Here is a 19,176-nt window from a genome sequence, read left to right as displayed (position 1 = left end):
ACTGTGTCTTTTACGATATCATGTTCTAACCTTGCTAGTCACAGTCCTCTGTGGCTTGCTTAGCTTCTGAGATGAATCTATAATTCATCGAGGGATTCTGGTGCTAAAAATGCATTTGTGGTGCTGTTGTCCCCATGCATCATTATTAACTGTTATACAATAGTTTGTGATGAACTGAGCAAGAGAATTCCAGAACAAGGTTCAGCATGCAGAAGCCATACAGAACAAACTCCCAGCAGGTCTGAACATCATGGTGGCAGTTGGATCCTTGTGAGATCATTTGGTTATACAGAAATCAGGAGGAAACAACTGTCATGACATAACAAACAGCTCTCGAGTAGAGACAGTGATAGTAATCACCATAATATCTTATACAGGAATGCTGGAGGTGCTGACTCCTTCTCCAGCCCTGAGACTGGGTGCTCTTTGGGTACAGCAGGGGGAGGAGAGATTAGGCAAGTTAAGTATGAGGGCCAAAAGTTTTGTCTTTGTATTATCTTTAAAAACATGAAAGAACTGAAATAGTAATGAATGGAGCATTGGAATATATGATTGTCTGCCTGTCTAAAAAGACATGGAGCAGAGAGATATTGAACTGTCTGAGTCGGAATCGAACCGACAGAATAAATTATGGTATTGACGCCTATACCGTGTTATTATGATTGTGCTAAAAGGCCGTTTGTAGATTATCGTAGGACTCCTTAAAGTCTACATAAACATATTATATGTTGTCAAGTCTGCGCTAAAGCTGAGATTTTCTAGAATTAATCGTGTCTTGCATGACTTTATTATAGATAGTTGCAGGACCCCGGTTCCGACAGCACCTCGAGGGGTCGTCGCTCCGTAGGAGGCGTAGAGGCCGGTCGGAATAAGGATCAAAACGACCCCGAGGACGAGTATGATTTTTAGAACCGGTTCGCCGATCATATACCCCTCCATTTACTTTTAGGTCCAGACTATTAATAATGTACATTAAAATATACTAACCGCGCTCTACGAGCTTAAAAAGTAGAATTAGAATTCAGATCCACGTATCCTTGGATAGGATTCGGCTTGTAAGCGCATGGGAATTAGTATAGCTTCACTGGTTGGTTGATGTCAGTGACCGCAATCGGATGAGTTCAGAATTTGAAATACCGAAGGTCTATTCAGGCCCTCAGAATGCGCTGAAAACCTACGAAGATCTCCTAGCAATGAATACAATGTCACCGCGGATTTTGACACGGTGATCATTGTCTGATTGATGTCAGAGAATACGGCATGCATATGGTGTGGCGGACAAAATACCTTGTACCGGGGCAACCCTTAGTTACGCTATGACGCAGTCAGGAACGAATTCTCAGGGTTTAACCGTTAACCTACCGAGGAACATCTGAAGATGGATTCTTCTACGTACGAAAAGACGGCCTCTGTACGGTGAATATTCTGGCGGGTCTCCCACAGCAAGTCCAATAACAGCTCGTCGTAGAAGATATTGATAAGCCTTCGACGTATCCAAGGAAATGTGCTTCACACTGAACCAACCTCACCCAATAAAATGTGATGCTTTTCATCAGTTCCATCTGTGTCAGCAACCCTGGAGGGAAGAGAATTAAAATCCATTTTCTATATTGCCAGATCGTGAAGGGTTAGAGGTTATTCGGATTAACTGTCTGAACAGCGTTTCATCGGCATGCCGCTCGACGTGGCCGCCATGAGATGCCCAAACTTGAAATTCGGGTTCAAATCACAGGTTTGAGCAAATGTTGCTCCCAAGTTTGGAGCACGGATGGGTTGTGGGTCAATGCGGGGACCTGGGGATGGATACTCTTTCCCAAACTGTAAATGTGATATATTCACTTTGGTAGCAGCACAACAGTACTGCTTGAGTGTTGGCGCGTATTAGCGTCCTAAGTCAGAGTTCTTTCAGAGACGTTGGCGTAATGAGGACGCAGAGGCTTGATGATCACCACACAAACCTAACAGTTCACCCTGGCACCCGTCGTTCATCAGACAAGCCGAGCAGAGTGGGATCGTTGCACCGGAAAAGGGAAAGGCACAAAATTCCCGGAACGCTAGCTTCCAGATGCAAGGGTTATAAGACGCACTGAGAAAAAGTTAGTTTGATAAAGGTGAAGAGACCGGACAAGGACTCACAGAACACTAAAACATTTTGTTCTTCCCTATGACAGGGCAGGGCTGCGTGAGATAGGATAGGACGACCCCATCCTACATTATGCCCTGGATTATGACGTAAGAGGACGCCGGCAATTATCAAGGTTAGGTTGGTAGTCACCATGTTGGGGCCTGTGCACAGAAATGAAACGAAAAACTGTACAGTCATTATCCGATAATACAACCGTGTCGACAGTTGATGTTCTGATCTGGCATCGGCTGCTCACATGTCCAGAGGCCTCTCCCAAGGATAGGACCAGATGCTCCACCCTATCAAGTGACGCTATCCACTGAAAACGTTGAATCTTGGAGGATCGCATCCCCCTCTGGGTTCGACGAAGAGGGTGCCAGCGGAACATAATTGGTAGTCACCGTGATGGATGCAGAAGGAATGAAAGGGGGTGTGGCCATGATCAGATAATGCAACCCTGTCTATAGTCATTCTGATCTGGCATCGGACTGCCGGCATGTGGGATTTCTGTCCAGAGACTATCTCCAGCGAAGCCAGAAAGGACGTCGAAGAAATGAGCACTTTGATGGGACACGTCAGATCGCGAGTCAGGAAGAGAATTTGAAAGAGCATATTTACGTTGTGTCTCGTCTCACGATGATCTCACCTCTAATTTACCACGTTACTACGGAGCTGAAACGTTTTCCATGGATTCGCTCCCGGAGCCTAGAGGAGCGGGTCCTGAAATTCCAAGGATCACCTGAGGTGCCCTAAGACGATTACTCGTAATCCGACTATTATTTTTGAGACGCTACAAATGTCGGACATGAAGGCTAGGGTACCTTGAAGTGTGGATTGTGGGCAGGAAAGGATTGATTTATGCATCTTTAACAGATGGCTGGAAAGAGGCGCAGTAGCAGCGGTCTTCTGTGAGTAAAACTTCGTCTTCATGATCGATAGATCCGATCGGGTTGCTGTGGTCGTTTATACGTATTCGCGACAGGGTAAACCGGGATGGTGTGAAGTCGGCTAGCGTCGAGTTATCGATCCCGTACCTATAACCTTACGGAAAATTTTTTTCTGGGCCAAATTGGATGAGGAATAATACTATAATTTCAGCGAATAAAGACGATGAGATTGCTCACGACTTCCGTATGTCAATTCAAGTACTCTTGTCCATTTTGGGCGCGAAAAACATGTCTTACTTACACTTCAATGTGGCTGTTAGCAAAAGACGGTATAGCAGCATGTCGTAAGCTATGCAAACAATGACTGCGCGTTCTCGCTATTTGGAATGGAATACACTGGCTAGACTTCAGAACCAAAAGCGTCGGAGACCGAATAGATGATTGCCGGAATCCGGCTCCGATTGGCCGAAAGCGTTCAGTTTGGAATACCCAAGTCGCGTCCTTCCCCTCTGGCTGTAGTCGTGCAGCAGAAAATCTAGTGGCATTATCACTGACATATTCAAGTCGCTCCTCAAGTGTACGAGACGCGTTTCATTGTGAAATGGGTGCTAGGGTCGGTTTTGTCTACCAGGCTTGGACATGTCCATTCTCTTCCTGCCGTTAAAACCTTGACATATTGGAAATGCGGAATAAAACTCGGCATGATGTCCCAGCCTTGACCAGACAGCAGTCTGGTACGTGTGCGGCGTCAGCACAAAGAAACAGCAAAAAACACGACCTGCATAACAACTAGACAAAAAGAGAGCCTCCGTTTAGGTTCCAATGGGGATAACACCTACTTTGCAGCGCGTGTCTTCACGTATAATAAGAGCCCTCCTTCGACTGTAAATGCACCACTGGCACTCATGGCATCTCATCGTCTCCACAGGACACTGCGCGTCGGACGGCTCCAACGGACTGTGACCATTTCCCCGGAGCTGTGGCTTAAGGTGAGCTCCCGTCACGTCGTGTCGCGGATAGGCGCTGACGATGCAGATCGTCGGCTATCTGAGCCCTCGAGACGTGTTACGGCTCGCGCGATCGTCCAAGGACCTCCGTTCCTTGTTTATGGACCCGTCGTCGAAGGCGATGTGGAAAGCGGCGCGTAAGTCAGTGGGTTGTCCTGATCCAGTTTCAGGATTCTCCGAACCGGCGTGGGCGAACCTGATGTTCTTCAATACATGTAGCGTGGGTCATTCGGGTGTTGTTCGCTGATCATTGGATTTTCTGACGCGTTTTTTAGTTTTGTTGTGAGAGAATAGTACGCAATGTTGATTTTTGTCTTCTTACTCGCATATGTGGAAATTGTGCTGGAGAAGAGTGAGTCCGATACCTCCCCCGGATACTGTGGAGCTGACGCCAGGGATAGGATTATGACTGATCCTTTGACAGGTTCTGATACAGATGTGGCCACCTTAATCATGACGCTAATTCCCACCCGATCGGTGTACGGTGAGTTTCATATCACCTGAGAAATTTCTTATCAAATGACTACCAATATCAGACCAAGTGTATTGCGTACGAAAAGAATTCGAGGCTGTCAAAGAGAAGTATCTCTCTCTCTCGAAGGACAAGATCGACGCTTATTGCGAAGAAAGGCGGGAATACGTCAAGGAAGTGACTAACGTACGTATCCCTGCATCACTCCATTGTTCCCGAAATCGTCACTCATATCAAATTAGTTCATAGCTATTGGAACCACATGGATTCAAATGAGGACAAAGGAACGCCAACAAGGGCTGGTACAAAAGAAAACGGACAGGGCATCTGTGTAAGTATCTTGACATCCTTGATCAAGTTCGTCGCCCTTAACATTGCCATTCAGCATCAAGAAGAACCTTGAAGCAGCCAAACTAGGAGCAGCATTTGACTCTCCGAAATTCTCTCGCGAGTTCCAAAACCACCCGCTTGTCAAGACAAGCCAAGATCTCACAGAACAAGGTATGGTCGCGCCTCCTAGTGTATCATATACTGAACGAGATCAACAGTCTGGTCCAACCTCGCTGATATCATGAAGCTAGCAAAACGTGTGATTAAAGAAGAAGACGAGCGCGAATCTCAGGCTTTGCTCCTCCAGACTCGCACCGCCCTCGCCACTGCCATCTTTCATGGACCCTTTCCATCCCTCTACCCCAAAATCCCATCCATCATCGACTTCCTGGCCTATGATCGTCTCAAGGTCATCCTCCACCTTCCCGGCATGATCAACGTCGACGAACATCTACTGAAGCTTATCGTAAATGTATTTCGCGAGCAATGGACGGCGAAAACACGCGATGAGCTTGTTCGGATCCTCGGATTGGACCAGACCCGCGCCCAACTCCAACTCGCTCGCAACGTCTTTAAATGCCACGGATGTTTCCCCTCGCGTACCCTTTTCTTCCCGGAGGTGTTGGAGCATCGATGTTGTTCGCATTTGCGGGGTACGGGACAGAGGTGTGTGTGGACAGCGGAGTATCTGTCCAGACACGAAACGTTGATGGCTTTCATGCCCACTTTTATACGGGCCATCCGGTTGTACCCGGAAATTGCGACTGTGGGAGATATTGCTGCGCTGAAGCAGCATTACCACTGCAAGATTTGCCGGAGGGCGGGTCGCTTCGATGGGGGGTTTAGGAACGTGTATGGATGGCGCTCCTTTGTATGTATCTTGGTCCTTCTATTTTTCTGCATGGCTAACTGTCACGTCGGTAGATCGAACATATGGGTGATAAGCATTCGTCGGCGGGACGCGGCCGACTTTCTTATCCAGAGGACTTTGAGATTATGCCTTCTGTGGAGGATCCTCTGAAGAGGTATGAGGCCAGTCGAGGCTGCCGTCTTTGCCAAGACCCAAAGTGTGTTTTAAACACGTGAATATTTCGAAAAGTGGGTGTTCTTCCCCAACCTATTTTACCACCGTACTTACTGGATATCTTAGCTTTTCTATCTTCACGTGGACTGTACAAATAGACTAAAAGAAAATGTATGCGACATATATGGCGCCATGTGCAAAATGTATCCCCCGAACCTGTTGTTTCTGTTCGAAAACGAGAGGGCTAAGTGCCAACCAATGACTGTTATAGGTTGGGTACTTGAGAGTATACACCGCGGTTTCTTGTAGCTCGGCGCTGACTGTATCGGCTGCGTTTCTGCAGAATTACATTCTATTCATGAAACCTTCAGGGCGCGGTAAGCATCATCGGAACCTATTCATAGTAAAGGACCTATGACACGCATACTACATGCATGTCGCTGCACGTTATAATTTCGCCTTCACGTCTCCTTCTGGTCCCACCCAGATGCTCATCAGGTGTCTATCCTTCAGAGGACAATCCCACCAACCCACAATAGTCCGCACGAGTTCAGCACGCAGACCCGTATAAACGTGGTCCGCATGTTCCATGAAATGCAAGGAATACGTCCTAGGGCTTCGCCTGCTCAGAATCTTCCGGTATAACACAGCGTTATATCTAAACCTTAGTTAGCAAGGCGATATGAAAGAGCATAAACATACATTTGTATCCCCTTATCCTTCAATCCATGAATGTAGATACTTAACCCATCAGGAGCCTGAAAGGCTAATTCACGGACCAGTGCGAGCCCCCTTCCTTGAGTTGGCTTTTCCGGTTCTAGCTGCTCCAGGATGCCGTGAGTATCACCTGGTTCTCCGGGATGCGGGGAGGAAATGAAGATAGCTGATGAAGCATGTGTAGGCATAGTGGTGAACAGGAATGGTTGGCACCAGGAAAACTGGTACTTAGAGAGATTTCAGGTTTCGGAATGGTGCCAGCAGACAGCATGCTTGATATCCTATAATGATGTAGCCTATACGTTTGGAGGGAACGAGATTCGGAGGTTAACATCCGAGGAGGATCTGCGTCTCGCGAAGTGTAAGCGGTGGTGGACAATCGCAGCGTTGTACATACTCAATCTATGGCACTCCTAGCAGTATGATCCCTTTGCAAGATCACATTCAAGGAAAGCTGTAATCCTGCAAGTAACGGAAAAGCTTCAATGTCCTAAATCAAAAGTTTCCGCTAGTGGGTCATTGAGAAGAATGAAACAAGCACACATACAACGCCCGAAGTCCTGAGTTTATTAAGGTCTATACTCTGTATGCAGTCTTCCAAGCTGCTAGTGTGCTCGGAAGCGCGTACTATACCCGACAAACGGCTTGCACAAAGGTGATATTAATCGTTGGTTAGCGTAAAACCGACTCATACGATCTGTTATAAAGACAGGTCGTTCAATAGATGTAACCGTTACTGGTAATGTACTAATAGTATCAAGTGAAGGGATATTCCCGGCACACAGCCACCGATCGCACTTCCTTTGTTCCACCATCATGCACCGTGCTGATATTGATATCATTTGGCGTTCCATGGCAGATATGAGGAACATATAGCAAAAATATTACGAGCTGCAGCACATCGGCTTGCTCCGACCTCTCGTTATCCTAACGCAATAACAAATCTTTTCGCGATGTCAAGCGTTAGGACTTGGCAAGGACCAGGGAGCAGGTGTGTCACCTCTTCTTTTCTGCAAGTGAGAAATTTCAAGTAGGAAGAAGAAAACTGGCGGAGCAGAGTATCGCAATATTTTCCTCTCCTTATCGCTTCATCGACGCCTACCGTGCAATTGAGCAATTGAATAGGTCCGTCGTTCGGACGAGACATCAGATCCTGTCCGTTGAGGAAGGATCTTCTGTTTATACCCACAACGCGCTCGATACCCCGCTATTTCATATCCATCTCGCAGGTAGGACCTGATATCACCCTACGATGACCCTAGTCGCTCACTTTTAACGAGCTGAACTACGAGCCGTCGTTACCCCACTCCCCGAATACTTCTTACCGCTGATTACCAGGTACATACACCCTTCTCGTTCTGTTCCTCTCACCCAAAGTCTACCTGTTGGCCCACATTTTGACGGGAGCTCATGGCGGTTTAAAGCTATTTCGAGGATCTTGGAGTGACTTCGCCTTCAAAGTCTCCAAACGTCGGTCTATAATGAAGTCCGATGCTTCTTCTCTTATTCACAAAACCATCATGGACTATCAACCTATACTTATGCAAACGGCTATAACATTCCGCTGGGTTCACTTCAATATTCTCGTATCTATGCCAAGCCTGACAAACGGTCAGTTCTACTCTGTCCTCTCTAGACCGTGACGGCTATCTCTGCCCTAACTACGGTTCTCGAACCTCCTCTACATGCGCGGTCAGGATAATGCCGTACTAATTCGCCTGATATATTTACTCCTTTGCTGCCATTCCTTTGTGCGAGGCCGAGAAGCGGGAGAAGATTCTAGGAGAAGGAACCATTGAGTTTGAAGAAAGAGAATGCAGCTTTGTTTGTTTTTACGAATACGATGTCTTTGCGGATCTGTAGGAGACCCGGAGCAGCCGAGACAACTATGTATGAAAGGTCTCGTATACACAATGTACATGCTCTTTACCTTGACAGGTGTCATGTCTTTCTCGTAACAACTAATCCCAGTGATTGTCAAATTAAGGAGATTCATCACCTGTCTAACATTCCGGATACTTTTGAGCTGGAGGTGTTGTGCACGAAGTCGCTGTCAGAATATTGAGGTCAAGACAAAAGAGCTCTCTTCCCAAATCAAATTATGCCTGTCAATTGTCATGGCCATTCACTCTTCAGATAAATCCGTGATCCTTGTATTTCTTGGAAAGGACTTTTAGGCTTAACTGAAGTTGCCATGTCTTGATCTCGGTTCAAATCCCAGTGAGTCCATAGTGTTACTTAAGACATGGTTTTTATTAACTCAGAGTCATGTAGTGTCTTCAGTGTACCAGTAACTTACTGGTCCAAAACTCTGATATCAAAACCTAGGTCTTAGTGCACAATTCTAGCATATTAATGATTGACTTTGGTTGAGTGAAAAGTGATCTTCACTTCTGTTGTCATCCACCTCTGTTTTTGTGGTATGTTCAGGTCAGAAAATTAGAATTAGACCAAGGCTTTACCAACAGAATAATTTGTCCCATGGTTTGAATATCTCTCTGTTTCATGACAGTATTTTTCCACTGAACATATTACTGAGACTCAGTGCAGTATTGTTACTATAGGGTTTCTGGACTCTGGATCAATGAGATTTTCCCTAGAAACTATGACTCAGTAAGAGTCATCTCATTTGATTCATGGACAGCCTATGTCAGACAAGCAAAAAATGATGAGTGTTGGGCTTTTCAACACAGGCACAGAAACACCACTTTTCTTCCTTCAAAAAGATTTCTCTATATTCAATGCATTAAAAAAACAGTTACTTGATAAAATGTAGATTGTGTCTTTTGATGAACAAGTCTTGTTATATCATATATATATGACAGTCAGTAACACTGTACTAAAATTTATGTATTTTTTGCAGAAAAAATGGTATAAATATTGATAAAATTTCACTGTATTTTGCAAATTTTGCATAATATTTTTAGTCAAAAACTATAAAAACTTTTTGCATATTTTCTATGTATTTGTGGGTAAAAATAATTAACTTTCATTCAGTGTAAAGACTCTTTAGTACAATCATTACCACATCACTTGATTGATTTTCAATCTTGGTTTAAATCTAAGAGGGTCCACTAGTCCTTTGATATAGTGGTCTCTTTTTCCATAAGCAGACAAACACAGAATTACATGCATTTCAATTTTGCTTAGGATTATATATGAAACTTCAGGAAGGTAAGTTACCATTTTTTACTGACCTCTATAGAGTATGGTAATTTACCATTACTTACCTCTCACATGCAGAATTGCAGATTCTTTTTTATGTTCATGTTTTTACAGGTTTTCCTTATCTCAGAAGCTATTATCAGTAAATTTTTGATGCCTATGAGTGTACTTTTTAAATAGAAAATATATGCAGATGTATGAATTATTCTGCTTAACTTGCAGTCACATAACAGATCAGTTACCTTGATGAAATCCCTCCAGTGAGAGGAGATAACTTACTGGTAATTAACCTTGGTGTATTGAAACCTAGGTTTCATACACTACTCTAGTCCAATCTCCTCTCACCCTTCTCCAAATGTGCTAAAGGAGTCAGCACCTCTAACAGTCTGATATAGAATACTAAGTACCAACCATTGACTGTTATATGGATTGTACTTGAGAGGATACTATTGGAATCTGCAAGAGAATTCAAGCAATTCAGCATTCTGGCATGCTGAGAGAAATTAAAGGAATTAGATAGAAATTACTAGAAAAGATGTAGTCTAGTATAAATATGAGAAGTCAATGGGAAAACTCCTGAGGAGTTTGTAATCAAAAGACTAAAGATCTTACAAGCATGTACTCTGGATACAGTCCAAATCTCAACAGATACATTGCAGTTTCTTGTAGCTCAGTGCTGACTGAATCAGCAACATGTCTGCAGAATCACTGCTGATTTATGATGCCTTCAGGGTGCAGTAAGCATCAGTGGATCATATTCACAGTAAAGAACTGTGTCAGATGACAACTAAATAATCACAAATATAATGCACTGCAACAGCTGGGGTCCAACACTAACTGAAGATAAAGCAGGAGGATGAGAGTAATGATATTTTGGGATAATAATAAAGAGAGAGGAGTTGATAGGCTACAACTGCCAGTGTGAATACTGAAGTGGTAGTCACACCAAAAGTTTATGAGTTTGATCAGTATATTGACCTTAGCTTGAGACTGGAGCATATCCCTGTATACTACTGACTTATATACTGTATAGAAAAGTCTTGGTGATCAGGCATGAAGTCTGTGTCTCAGTGCCTCAAACCCAGCCAAAACAGCTGGGCATGATCAGTCTCTGATCAAGCCACAAGCCAAGGGAGTTCCTAATTAAGCTATAAGCCAGGGCAGCCAGACATGATTTAGAGGCTAAAATCATAATAGACTGCCTATGACATGTGTACATGCATGCCACTTTATGCTATAATTTTACCTTCACATCTCTTTCCAGTCCACCCAGATACCCATTGAAAGTCTACCCTTCATGTGACAATCCCACCAATCCATAATGGTCTATATGACCTCTGCATGCTGACCCATATAGATCTGATCCATGTATTCCATGAAATGCAAGGAATACATCCCAGGGTGCCTGCTCAGAGTCTTCATGTACAGCATCATGTTATATTTAACACATACTTAGTGAGGCTTTATAAAAGAGCATACATGTACACTTGTATCCTTATTCTTTAATCAAATGAAGAAAATTGCTTTAACAGCTTCTTTAATCCATGAATATCTGTCACCTGGGGAAACCAGTCCTCAACTAAAGAGTTATTAAGTGCAGCATGAATATGGAAGTGGAATATGTGTCATTAGACATTCTGGTCAACTTTGAAAGGCTGTTTTTGCCTTCTGTGATCAGTGGCTGTGGGCAGGACAATCACCTTCATTACCAGATCTTGTGTGGGTACTAAAACCAACACCACTATCAACAGTTACATCCCTTGAATGACTGTTCTTTATATTTGACAAAAGCTAACTAATGTTTGATTGCAAGCTGCATCATGTAGGCTGTCTTTCCTTTACTAGCCCAAATGACTACATACCAAGTGCAGATCCAAATAAACTCAGGGCTTGTATGTGTCAGTGTGCTTGATTTGCATTCACAAAGACTCGCTGAATGGAAACTTTTGATTTGGGACCTCCAAACTGTCCTTCCTTATGCTCATACCGCTTATCTGATATTTTTGTACGTGTACAAGATGGTGAAACCTATGCCAATCTTTACCATCAATCCGCATGGACCAACCAAACCTATAATCGACTGCCCGCTTTACCGCCTGGAAAAACGTGTCGAAGATTAATGAATTTCTGCGAGTACTGTCATACTAGTTTCTATCATCGGTGTGGTCCATGAACCGTGATTACACTCGAGATGGTACGTTGATCTCTTCCCTCGCTCCCCGACTAGTAGTCTGACTGGTCGTAGAATCACTTCTAGTTATATCTAGCCTTGTTCTAGTATCATCATGTGTTGATTCGAGAGCATAGTATGCTCATACCGCGAGTGTGTACGCATTTTGCTCATTTCCTTATCCGCAAACATTCCGAACGCAGACGCATCAAACTATAGAAAAATGGACTTCTTTTCCTTTCTAAGACGGCTAAGCTTAAAAGGGGAACTAGGAATTGCAAACCTAGTATCTAACTGTAAAACTCTAAGCTTCTGGTCTGCAGTCTTTTTCTGACATTCTATATTGTTCTTGTCAGCTGAGTTCATCTCGAGGCCTTGACTCTTGTTATGCCTAGTCAGTTCTAAGGGTTGCATCTCCCGTGACGGACAGAATTCTGATTCCACAGAGAGTGCCGGCTGCAAACCTCGTGTAAAGCTTGGATTGATATCGTAGGGCACATTACCAGCTGGGCTGTGTAATTATGCACACCTACCTACCTACAGCTTGATCAACCTCGGCTCTTTTCCGCTGGCTATCAGACCGAGCAGCAAGTGATGCGTTAACGGACCCTGATGTCATGATGCTTAGATGTTACATGGACAAAGTAGCTGTTGAGTCGGACGGCATTCCGTTCCATTTTTGAAGATGTTCAATGCCGCTGACCTTCTGTTAACGTTAGGTATTCAATATTCTTTTTTCCGTGGCCTTTACAACGCTTTCTGATTTATGTTATTGGTTCTAAATAACCCTAAGCCGCCGCCGCGGACTTTGTTGAGGCCAGGCCAGGTGTTCTCCACGGTGCCTTGCAAACTAATTTTAAGCCTCCATTTCTCATTTACTAGTATGATCATGATCGATCAGTGACTGGGGGGTAACAAATTTATTTGACAAGAATAGAGACACGGGCTTAAGTGAGCCAATTGAAAGGCTCCTGTTCAGTTTTCTGATACACGCATTTCATCTAACTAGCGCAAGAGCGGCAGTTGTGCAATCAGAACGGCAGAAACTCAAAGAAGATCGATTCGTCCCACAATCACTCCTCGGGAGTGATTCGCGGCATGGCTTTCCACCACCATCACACGTTAATGAATTTAAATACTTTCACAATTATGGCCTCACCTCTGCCGTCGTTACTCAATTTCTTGGTTAGGTCGGATTTCGAGAAGCGCCGCGGGAGTGTTAATGTATGATGGAGCATACCATATCCGATCATTTCTTTCCCTTTTTGTTTTCTAGGACATCTCCGAATTGAAGTGAGTCCCTTGCAGGGCATGAATGGGACTTCTCTTCGCTCGCTCGCTCGCCATGGCTGAGCAACATACATATTAGGCCCATGTAACTGTAATTGCTACGTCAGAGATCGTTGAATTGAAAGACAGTTGGTTCGAGTGGTGGTGAGTATGGACCGCCGCCGCCGCCAAAGGAAAAAAAAAACAGTCGGTTACTAATAAACAAGCCGGATTATTGCAAGGCCGACTTGGCGTGAATAAGCACCGGATGGCAAACTTAGATTCTCAATGCCGGGAAAAGCACAGCTTTACTATGTGTCTGGGGTCTTCCGTGGCGCTCGGAATGCTTTGAGGCAACTAGCTATTTGGAGTACGATCACTTGCTGCTTGGCCTCCGACCATCACCACCCGTTAATGGATTTAAATACTTTAACAACTATGGCCTCACCCTCTGCCGTCGTCACTCATTATGTTTTCTGACAGCCCAGAATATATTCGACGTGCTAATACCCCCTTCCTCCCACCAACGATAAACATGGCAGAACTGCGCACTGCTATCCCGCTGCACCTTCTCCGAAAATCGACGACCAAAGGGTTAGCCTACGTTTTTCAGGATGTTTTGTGTGCATATTTTTTGTATTGCTTGACGCCATACATCCCTCTTGCTCCTGCCCTCCTTCGTCTTCCCCTCTGGGTAGCATATTGGTGGTGCCAAGGAATTGTGCTCACTGGCTGGTGGTGTCTTGGACACGAGGCCGGGCACAAGACCATATCGCAGTACTCATGGGTAAACCATGTTGTCGGCTATATCCTTCACACGGCGATATTAACACCTTATTTTGCGTGGAGGGTGACACACCGGAATCACCACAAGGCCACCATGAGCGTCGAGCGAGACGAGAACTACGTACCTCGAACGCGCTCGGAGTACGGTCTTTGGGACGAGAAGGAAGACGAGCGGCTCGGTCTGCTACGCGATGAGGAGGGACTCCCAGGTTGCCGGAAAGGCTTGGACCCTCACGACGTGTTTTCGGACGCGCCTCTGTACGTCCTTTTGCGCATGCTCATCATGCAGGCCACTGGATGGCCATTATATCTCCTCACCGACGCCACGGGGAACCCGCGATATCCCTTGGGAACGAATGTTTGTCCATTATTCAATTTTCTTCCGAGTCCTTCTGACGCTGCATGTAGCATTTTTCGCCGTCTTCGGCTCTCTTTAAACCGCGTCACCGCAGACAAATCATCGCTTCGAACGCTGGGCTGTGTGTTGCTCTTGCTCTCTTTTTGTGGTGGGCTAGTCAGACTAGCCTAGCTCATGTAGGGCGGGTGTATGGCGTTCCATACATCCTCGCCAATCATTGGATCATCATGATCACTTATATCCAACACACCGACCCGACAATGCCGCATTATCGTTCTCAGTCATGGAGCTTCGTACGCGGTGCGCTGGGGACCGTCGATAGACCGGTTCTTGGATGGGTAGGAAGGATATTCTTGCACCATGTCAGCCATGACCACGTATGTTCGACTCCATCAAAGACGCTTTCCTATTCCTGATCATTGTTCGCAGGTCGCACACCATCTTTTCCCTTCAATACCGTTCTACAACCAACCAGAAGTGACGAAGATTATTCGGCCACTTTTGGGAGATGCGTATAATTGTGATAGTACCGTGAGCCCGCTTTGTTCCGTCGAGAAACCTTTACTGAAAATATTTTAGAACAGTTTCCGAGCGCTCTATCGTACGTCCACACAGTGTTGCTTCATTGAAGACGAAGGCGATATCGTGTTCTACAAAAATAGAGATGGCAAGGCCGCGAGGTTTCTGGCTGATGAGGTCGTTCAACCTTCGAAAATCGTCATATAACGGCTTTGCACCCAGTTAATTTGACAACCTACGTTCTATGCCACGTCCAATTCTTATACGTCTTTTAAGCTATCCTGTTCTAGCCTCAGTCCTCCGTGGCTGGCTTAGTTTTAGAGAAGGGTCTATCATTCATCCAGGCTTTCCGGTTCCGAGTCCTATGTCTGTAGGTAACTAGGTCATTATGCTACTTGAACTTTACCGTGGGAAAATCTATTCGTCGAGCCTCTTTGCCTTGGCCATCGCCGTCGGACCGAGCCAGACATTGCCGAAGATGTTCGCTATCCACCATATACCATATTTTGCTCTCTGCGATTGGTGGCTGTGGGCGGGACAACCACCTTCATCACCGGACCTTATGCTGGTACCAACACCAACATCATTACCAACAATTACATCCCTCGAACGACTTGGTTCTTTATATTTGTCGAGTCAAGTTTACTAAAACTAACTGATGGTTGATGGAAACATTTGATTTATGACCTCCAAACTGTCTCATTTTCCTGAATAAGAACTCTCAAAGGCCTCATATAGTCATGGGCTTGTAATAGACTGAAATCATACAACCCTGCTTAGACTTTGCAAAGCACAGATCCTCCTTGGATACAAGATTATGGGATATCAAGTGTGATGCTGGTTCTGAACCCTCAGGCTGAATTTCTCCAAGTACCCAGTTTCTTGTTGGCAATTACCCTTTGCCACCATGCCTACAAACATACATTCTATGACTGCAAATATTCACTGGGTGGATGTATTGATAGAAGGATATAAGTAATATTCTCAGTGGGGCACAGTGTAGGCAAAATGACTGAGGTATATGGGTATCTATGGCCAGGCTATATAGGTGATCGAGTAATGACAGGAGGTGTGTACATATATGGTAAGTAGGAACGAGTGACGATCGAAAAGAGAAGATAAGGGTATACACACGGATATCCTCCAACAGGACGCTCCTTTCCTACCATTCTTCCATGTTCCGTGCAAGGACCTTGCACCTAATGAAGGAAGAATGTAAAGTTGGAAGGTGAGGGTTGGAAGTTTGAAGATGGTACTGCCGGCCATTATGTACAAAGGCCTCGTTGAATACAAACATGTTTTTTTTGATCTCAACAAGTAATTATCTCCCAAAGGGGGATTCAACGTTTCGAGCACGAAACTTCAGGTCGAGGTAAAAAGACTGGGGGCTCGAACTCGACTCGGTTCCATTCAGCTCCAGTACGATCTATTTGTTTTTGAATCGGCCATTAACCTACACGGTGCCGGATCCATTGACAATGAATTTAAAGTATTCGTTAGTGCTCGCAGTCTTCCGCCTACTTTTGTCATGTCATTTCAGTTTCCTCGCTTCTGATCTGAAAGGTAAAAAAAAATTAGTGCCTCAGAGTTCTATCTGCTATATAAACCCTTTCGGATTCTCACCGAGATCACAGCGTACTAGTCTTTACCTTACGCTAAAGGGCCCTTGCGCAGTGCTCAACAATACGTCAGGAAAAGGTGGAGTGTATGCTGAGTCGGAGAACCATCCTTAAGAGGAAAAAACATCTTGAGAGAACGAAGCTGACCTTGTAACTGTAGGCAAGAGCGCTGTCGCACCCTCCCACAATGAATCTCACCAACAAAAAAGCCCCGCATGCTCATAGTTTGGGGGGTGACTCCTGATACGGGCTCAGTCTATGAGTAATTGTTAGCCCATTCCTGCTGCGGACGCCAGAATTTCTTACCCAGGACATGGTGGGCATATTACTGTGAGCTAGCCCTTACAAACTGGGTCAATAAAAACGGAATTCCTCAGTCATTGACGTGCATGGACCTCCTTGGATTCGAACCGAGATCAAGATATTGCGGCTGCCATTAAGCCAATGGGTCTCTTCCAGCTGATGGGCCAACACATACACAGTACTGTATCGACCTCGCGACCAACTTGTGTCCAGCTGCAGCCTTCTAATGAAATAGAGGGGAAAGAAATAATGAGATCACGGAGACGCGAACTTTGGCTTTCTCGGTGTTGGACACCGTGACGATGGTGAGCAGATCACTTCAGAAGGGCGTTTCCCTTGACAATTTCATCGTCACAAAGATAGAGCCACAAAGGCGTTTCAAGACGCGACATGATGATGTATTATTCAGAACTTGGACGTGGCTATATGCGTGCTTTAAGCGACATAGGGAATGAGGGGGAAGTATTGAAAGGAAAAAGTGAGAAATCACAACGTGATGATGTACCCCAATACCGCAGCCAACGCTCCGGCGATATCCATATTGAAGCCTGAACGAGCACTGGTAGCAGCGTTGAAGGACTGCCCAAGGTGCTTGCTTGGAGCCGAAGCAGAGGAAGACGTGGCGGAGGATGTACTACTATGGGTGGTAATGGTACCGGAGTGAGTAACGCCCAAGCTGGAGCTCGACGAGCTGTTCGTGCTGTAAGGAGGTAAACGCGAGGAAGGAAGAGATAAAGCTGAACAACTCACGTAGAGGCCATCGTGCTGGCGCTCGCACTCGTAGTAGTCGATCCTGACGCGCCTGTCGAGCTCTTCCCAGTCGTCGTGGTCGACGGAACACTCGCAACCGCAAACTGTCCCGACTCGGTATATACGTCGTTGATATCCCACGGGTTCACCAGCTGGAGCGTGAATCCATCCCTACAGCATCCCGTCAGCATCATATGCCTTTGGTGAACGATCGAAGCACTCGCCCAGGCAAGATCGCCGGCAAAAGAATTGTCAGTTCCGAATCTCCATTGCCGGAATTGACGTTATTCGCAATGGCGTACTGGTGGTTGAAGGCGGCATTGACGAGCTCGACGGTGAAGTTTGGTACGTCGCCGTATACGGCGTTCCATCTGATGATGAATGTCGAGGCCGAGACGATTGGTTGGTCGGGGGTATAGATGGTGAGGGCGACCGCGACTGCGGGCAGGAGGAGGATGAAAAGAAGGGCGAGCATTATTGGAGATGAAAGTAAGAGGAAGAGAAGGAGAGAGCGACTGACAGCCTACTTCTTCAACAGTTACCACGTGAAGAGATCGGGCAGCGATCTGAAACTACAGAGTAGGACCTCGTCGAGCGCATAGAGTGTCTGGAGTACAGTCGGCATTCCATGACACCCCGCTAGCCGTCGCTTGGAAAATTTGCTGTCTTCAAACAAATAGTAGTCATCGGAATGAGACCAACAAGAGATCCTGGAAAAGTGATGTAGCCCGCCTACAGATCAGAGGACAATAATGATAAGTTCCGTGGATAAAAACGAAGTAAGCGGTCAGTGGGGAAGAGACGGGAAATTCGGGCCGGATCAAGAACGGGGCTGAAATGACCAGTCTGGGACACTTTCCGAGTGCGTCCAGTTCCGGCAGGAGAATTATGTCCAGATAATTAAGGAAATGCCTTTATGCCTTCTATGTGTTCTGTGTGTTCTGTGTGTATGTTGTCGTTGTCGAGACGAGAAGGTCTCCTCCAGGATCATCATGGTAAGATGTACCATATCAAGGGGGGGAATGAATCTGATATGGACTGCGAGACTGGGACATCAGCCTTTAGCGATTGTAAGAGCTGGTCTGCCTGGGTAGGATTGTCTTTGATGAGACTTTGTAGTTCTAGGGCCGAAATTTATCCTTCAAATGGAACAATACCCAACTGCTAATCCCCAAGGAGATAAGGAGCACTGGGACAATCATCTGCCAACTTTGACCTGCCCAGCCCCTAGATTTTGGATTCGAAACAGGCCATTACAATTGGAAGGTTCAAGTATCAGATTCAGACCATCATCACAGATTGTGAGTGATAATTCCTGTCTTTTCATCTCAAATCAGCTTTAACATCTGTTTAGGTTCTTCTTTGCTCTGATTTTTCCCAGCTTACCCACTGGCAGGAGATTCACATGTGCTGCATGGTGCATTCAGTACTCAAATGAAGGCCAAGTTGCCATACCATGTCTACATGAAACACTCCAGTTCACATTGCTTGCTTCTCATGTATGGTGCTATCAGTGCCATCAAGCACACTTTCCAAAATATTAGGCTCTGGCCACTCTGCTAGCATGGCCCTAAACATCATGGAACATCTCCCATAGTCCCTATATGAAACCTATGCAAAACTTTCTTATACTATGTTCCAGCTGGCCTTCAGTGTCTCTAACCATCCCACAGGC

At 45.4% G+C, this 19,176-nt stretch overlaps 5 protein-coding genes across 5 annotated transcripts; 3 read left to right on the top strand and 2 right to left on the bottom strand.

The window, feature by feature from the left end:
* The first annotated feature begins 3,518 nt into the window (after positions 1-3,518).
* On the top strand, positions 3,519-6,231 carry BT62DRAFT_996958 (uncharacterized protein). Its single transcript, XM_043190621.1, has 10 exons — positions 3,519-4,001; positions 4,048-4,239; positions 4,295-4,371; positions 4,421-4,503; positions 4,556-4,677; positions 4,734-4,822; positions 4,877-4,992; positions 5,040-5,692; positions 5,746-5,919; positions 5,972-6,231. The coding sequence occupies exons 1-9, from the start codon at positions 3,918-3,920 to the stop codon at positions 5,905-5,907; spliced, it is 1,578 nt and encodes a 525-aa protein (XP_043035364.1). The 5' UTR covers positions 3,519-3,917; the 3' UTR covers positions 5,908-5,919; positions 5,972-6,231.
* On the bottom strand, positions 6,224-6,913 carry BT62DRAFT_467066 (uncharacterized protein). The gene is made up of 2 exons (XM_043181032.1): positions 6,548-6,913; positions 6,224-6,503 (listed from the first exon to the last, which is right to left on the bottom strand). The coding sequence occupies exons 1-2, from the start codon at positions 6,748-6,750 to the stop codon at positions 6,293-6,295; spliced, it is 414 nt and encodes a 137-aa protein (XP_043035363.1). The 5' UTR covers positions 6,751-6,913; the 3' UTR covers positions 6,224-6,292.
* Positions 6,914-7,515: 602 nt separating this feature from the next.
* Positions 7,516-8,009, top strand: BT62DRAFT_1011176 (uncharacterized protein; the record flags this gene model as incomplete). The annotated part of the gene is made up of 3 exons (XM_043177754.1): positions 7,516-7,553; positions 7,604-7,791; positions 7,843-8,009. The coding sequence occupies 3 exons, from the start codon at positions 7,516-7,518 to the stop codon at positions 8,007-8,009; spliced, it is 393 nt and encodes a 130-aa protein (XP_043035362.1).
* A 5,545-nt stretch (positions 8,010-13,554) lies between these two features.
* On the top strand, positions 13,555-15,420 carry BT62DRAFT_996957 (uncharacterized protein). The gene is made up of 4 exons (XM_043190620.1): positions 13,555-14,310; positions 14,361-14,687; positions 14,740-14,841; positions 14,890-15,420. Exons 1-4 carry the CDS (start codon positions 13,636-13,638, stop codon positions 15,034-15,036), a joined length of 1,251 nt encoding a protein of 416 aa, XP_043035361.1. The 5' UTR covers positions 13,555-13,635; the 3' UTR covers positions 15,037-15,420.
* Positions 15,421-17,149: 1,729 nt separating this feature from the next.
* On the bottom strand, positions 17,150-17,976 carry BT62DRAFT_1079803 (uncharacterized protein; the record flags this gene model as incomplete). The annotated part of the gene is made up of 3 exons (XM_043179525.1): positions 17,150-17,451; positions 17,502-17,672; positions 17,711-17,976. The coding sequence occupies 3 exons, from the start codon at positions 17,974-17,976 to the stop codon at positions 17,238-17,240; spliced, it is 651 nt and encodes a 216-aa protein (XP_043035360.1). The 3' UTR covers positions 17,150-17,237.
* Between the last annotated feature and the right edge of the window lie 1,200 nt (positions 17,977-19,176).

The sequence above is a fragment of the Guyanagaster necrorhizus genome (genome assembly GCF_019112545.1).
Source record: "Guyanagaster necrorhizus MCA 3950 unplaced genomic scaffold BT62scaffold_34, whole genome shotgun sequence".
NCBI classification, from domain to species: Eukaryota; Fungi; Basidiomycota; class Agaricomycetes; order Agaricales; family Physalacriaceae; genus Guyanagaster; species Guyanagaster necrorhizus.
Note: the sequence above shows the minus strand (reverse complement) of the source record. Positions and strands in the feature narration are given on the sequence as shown.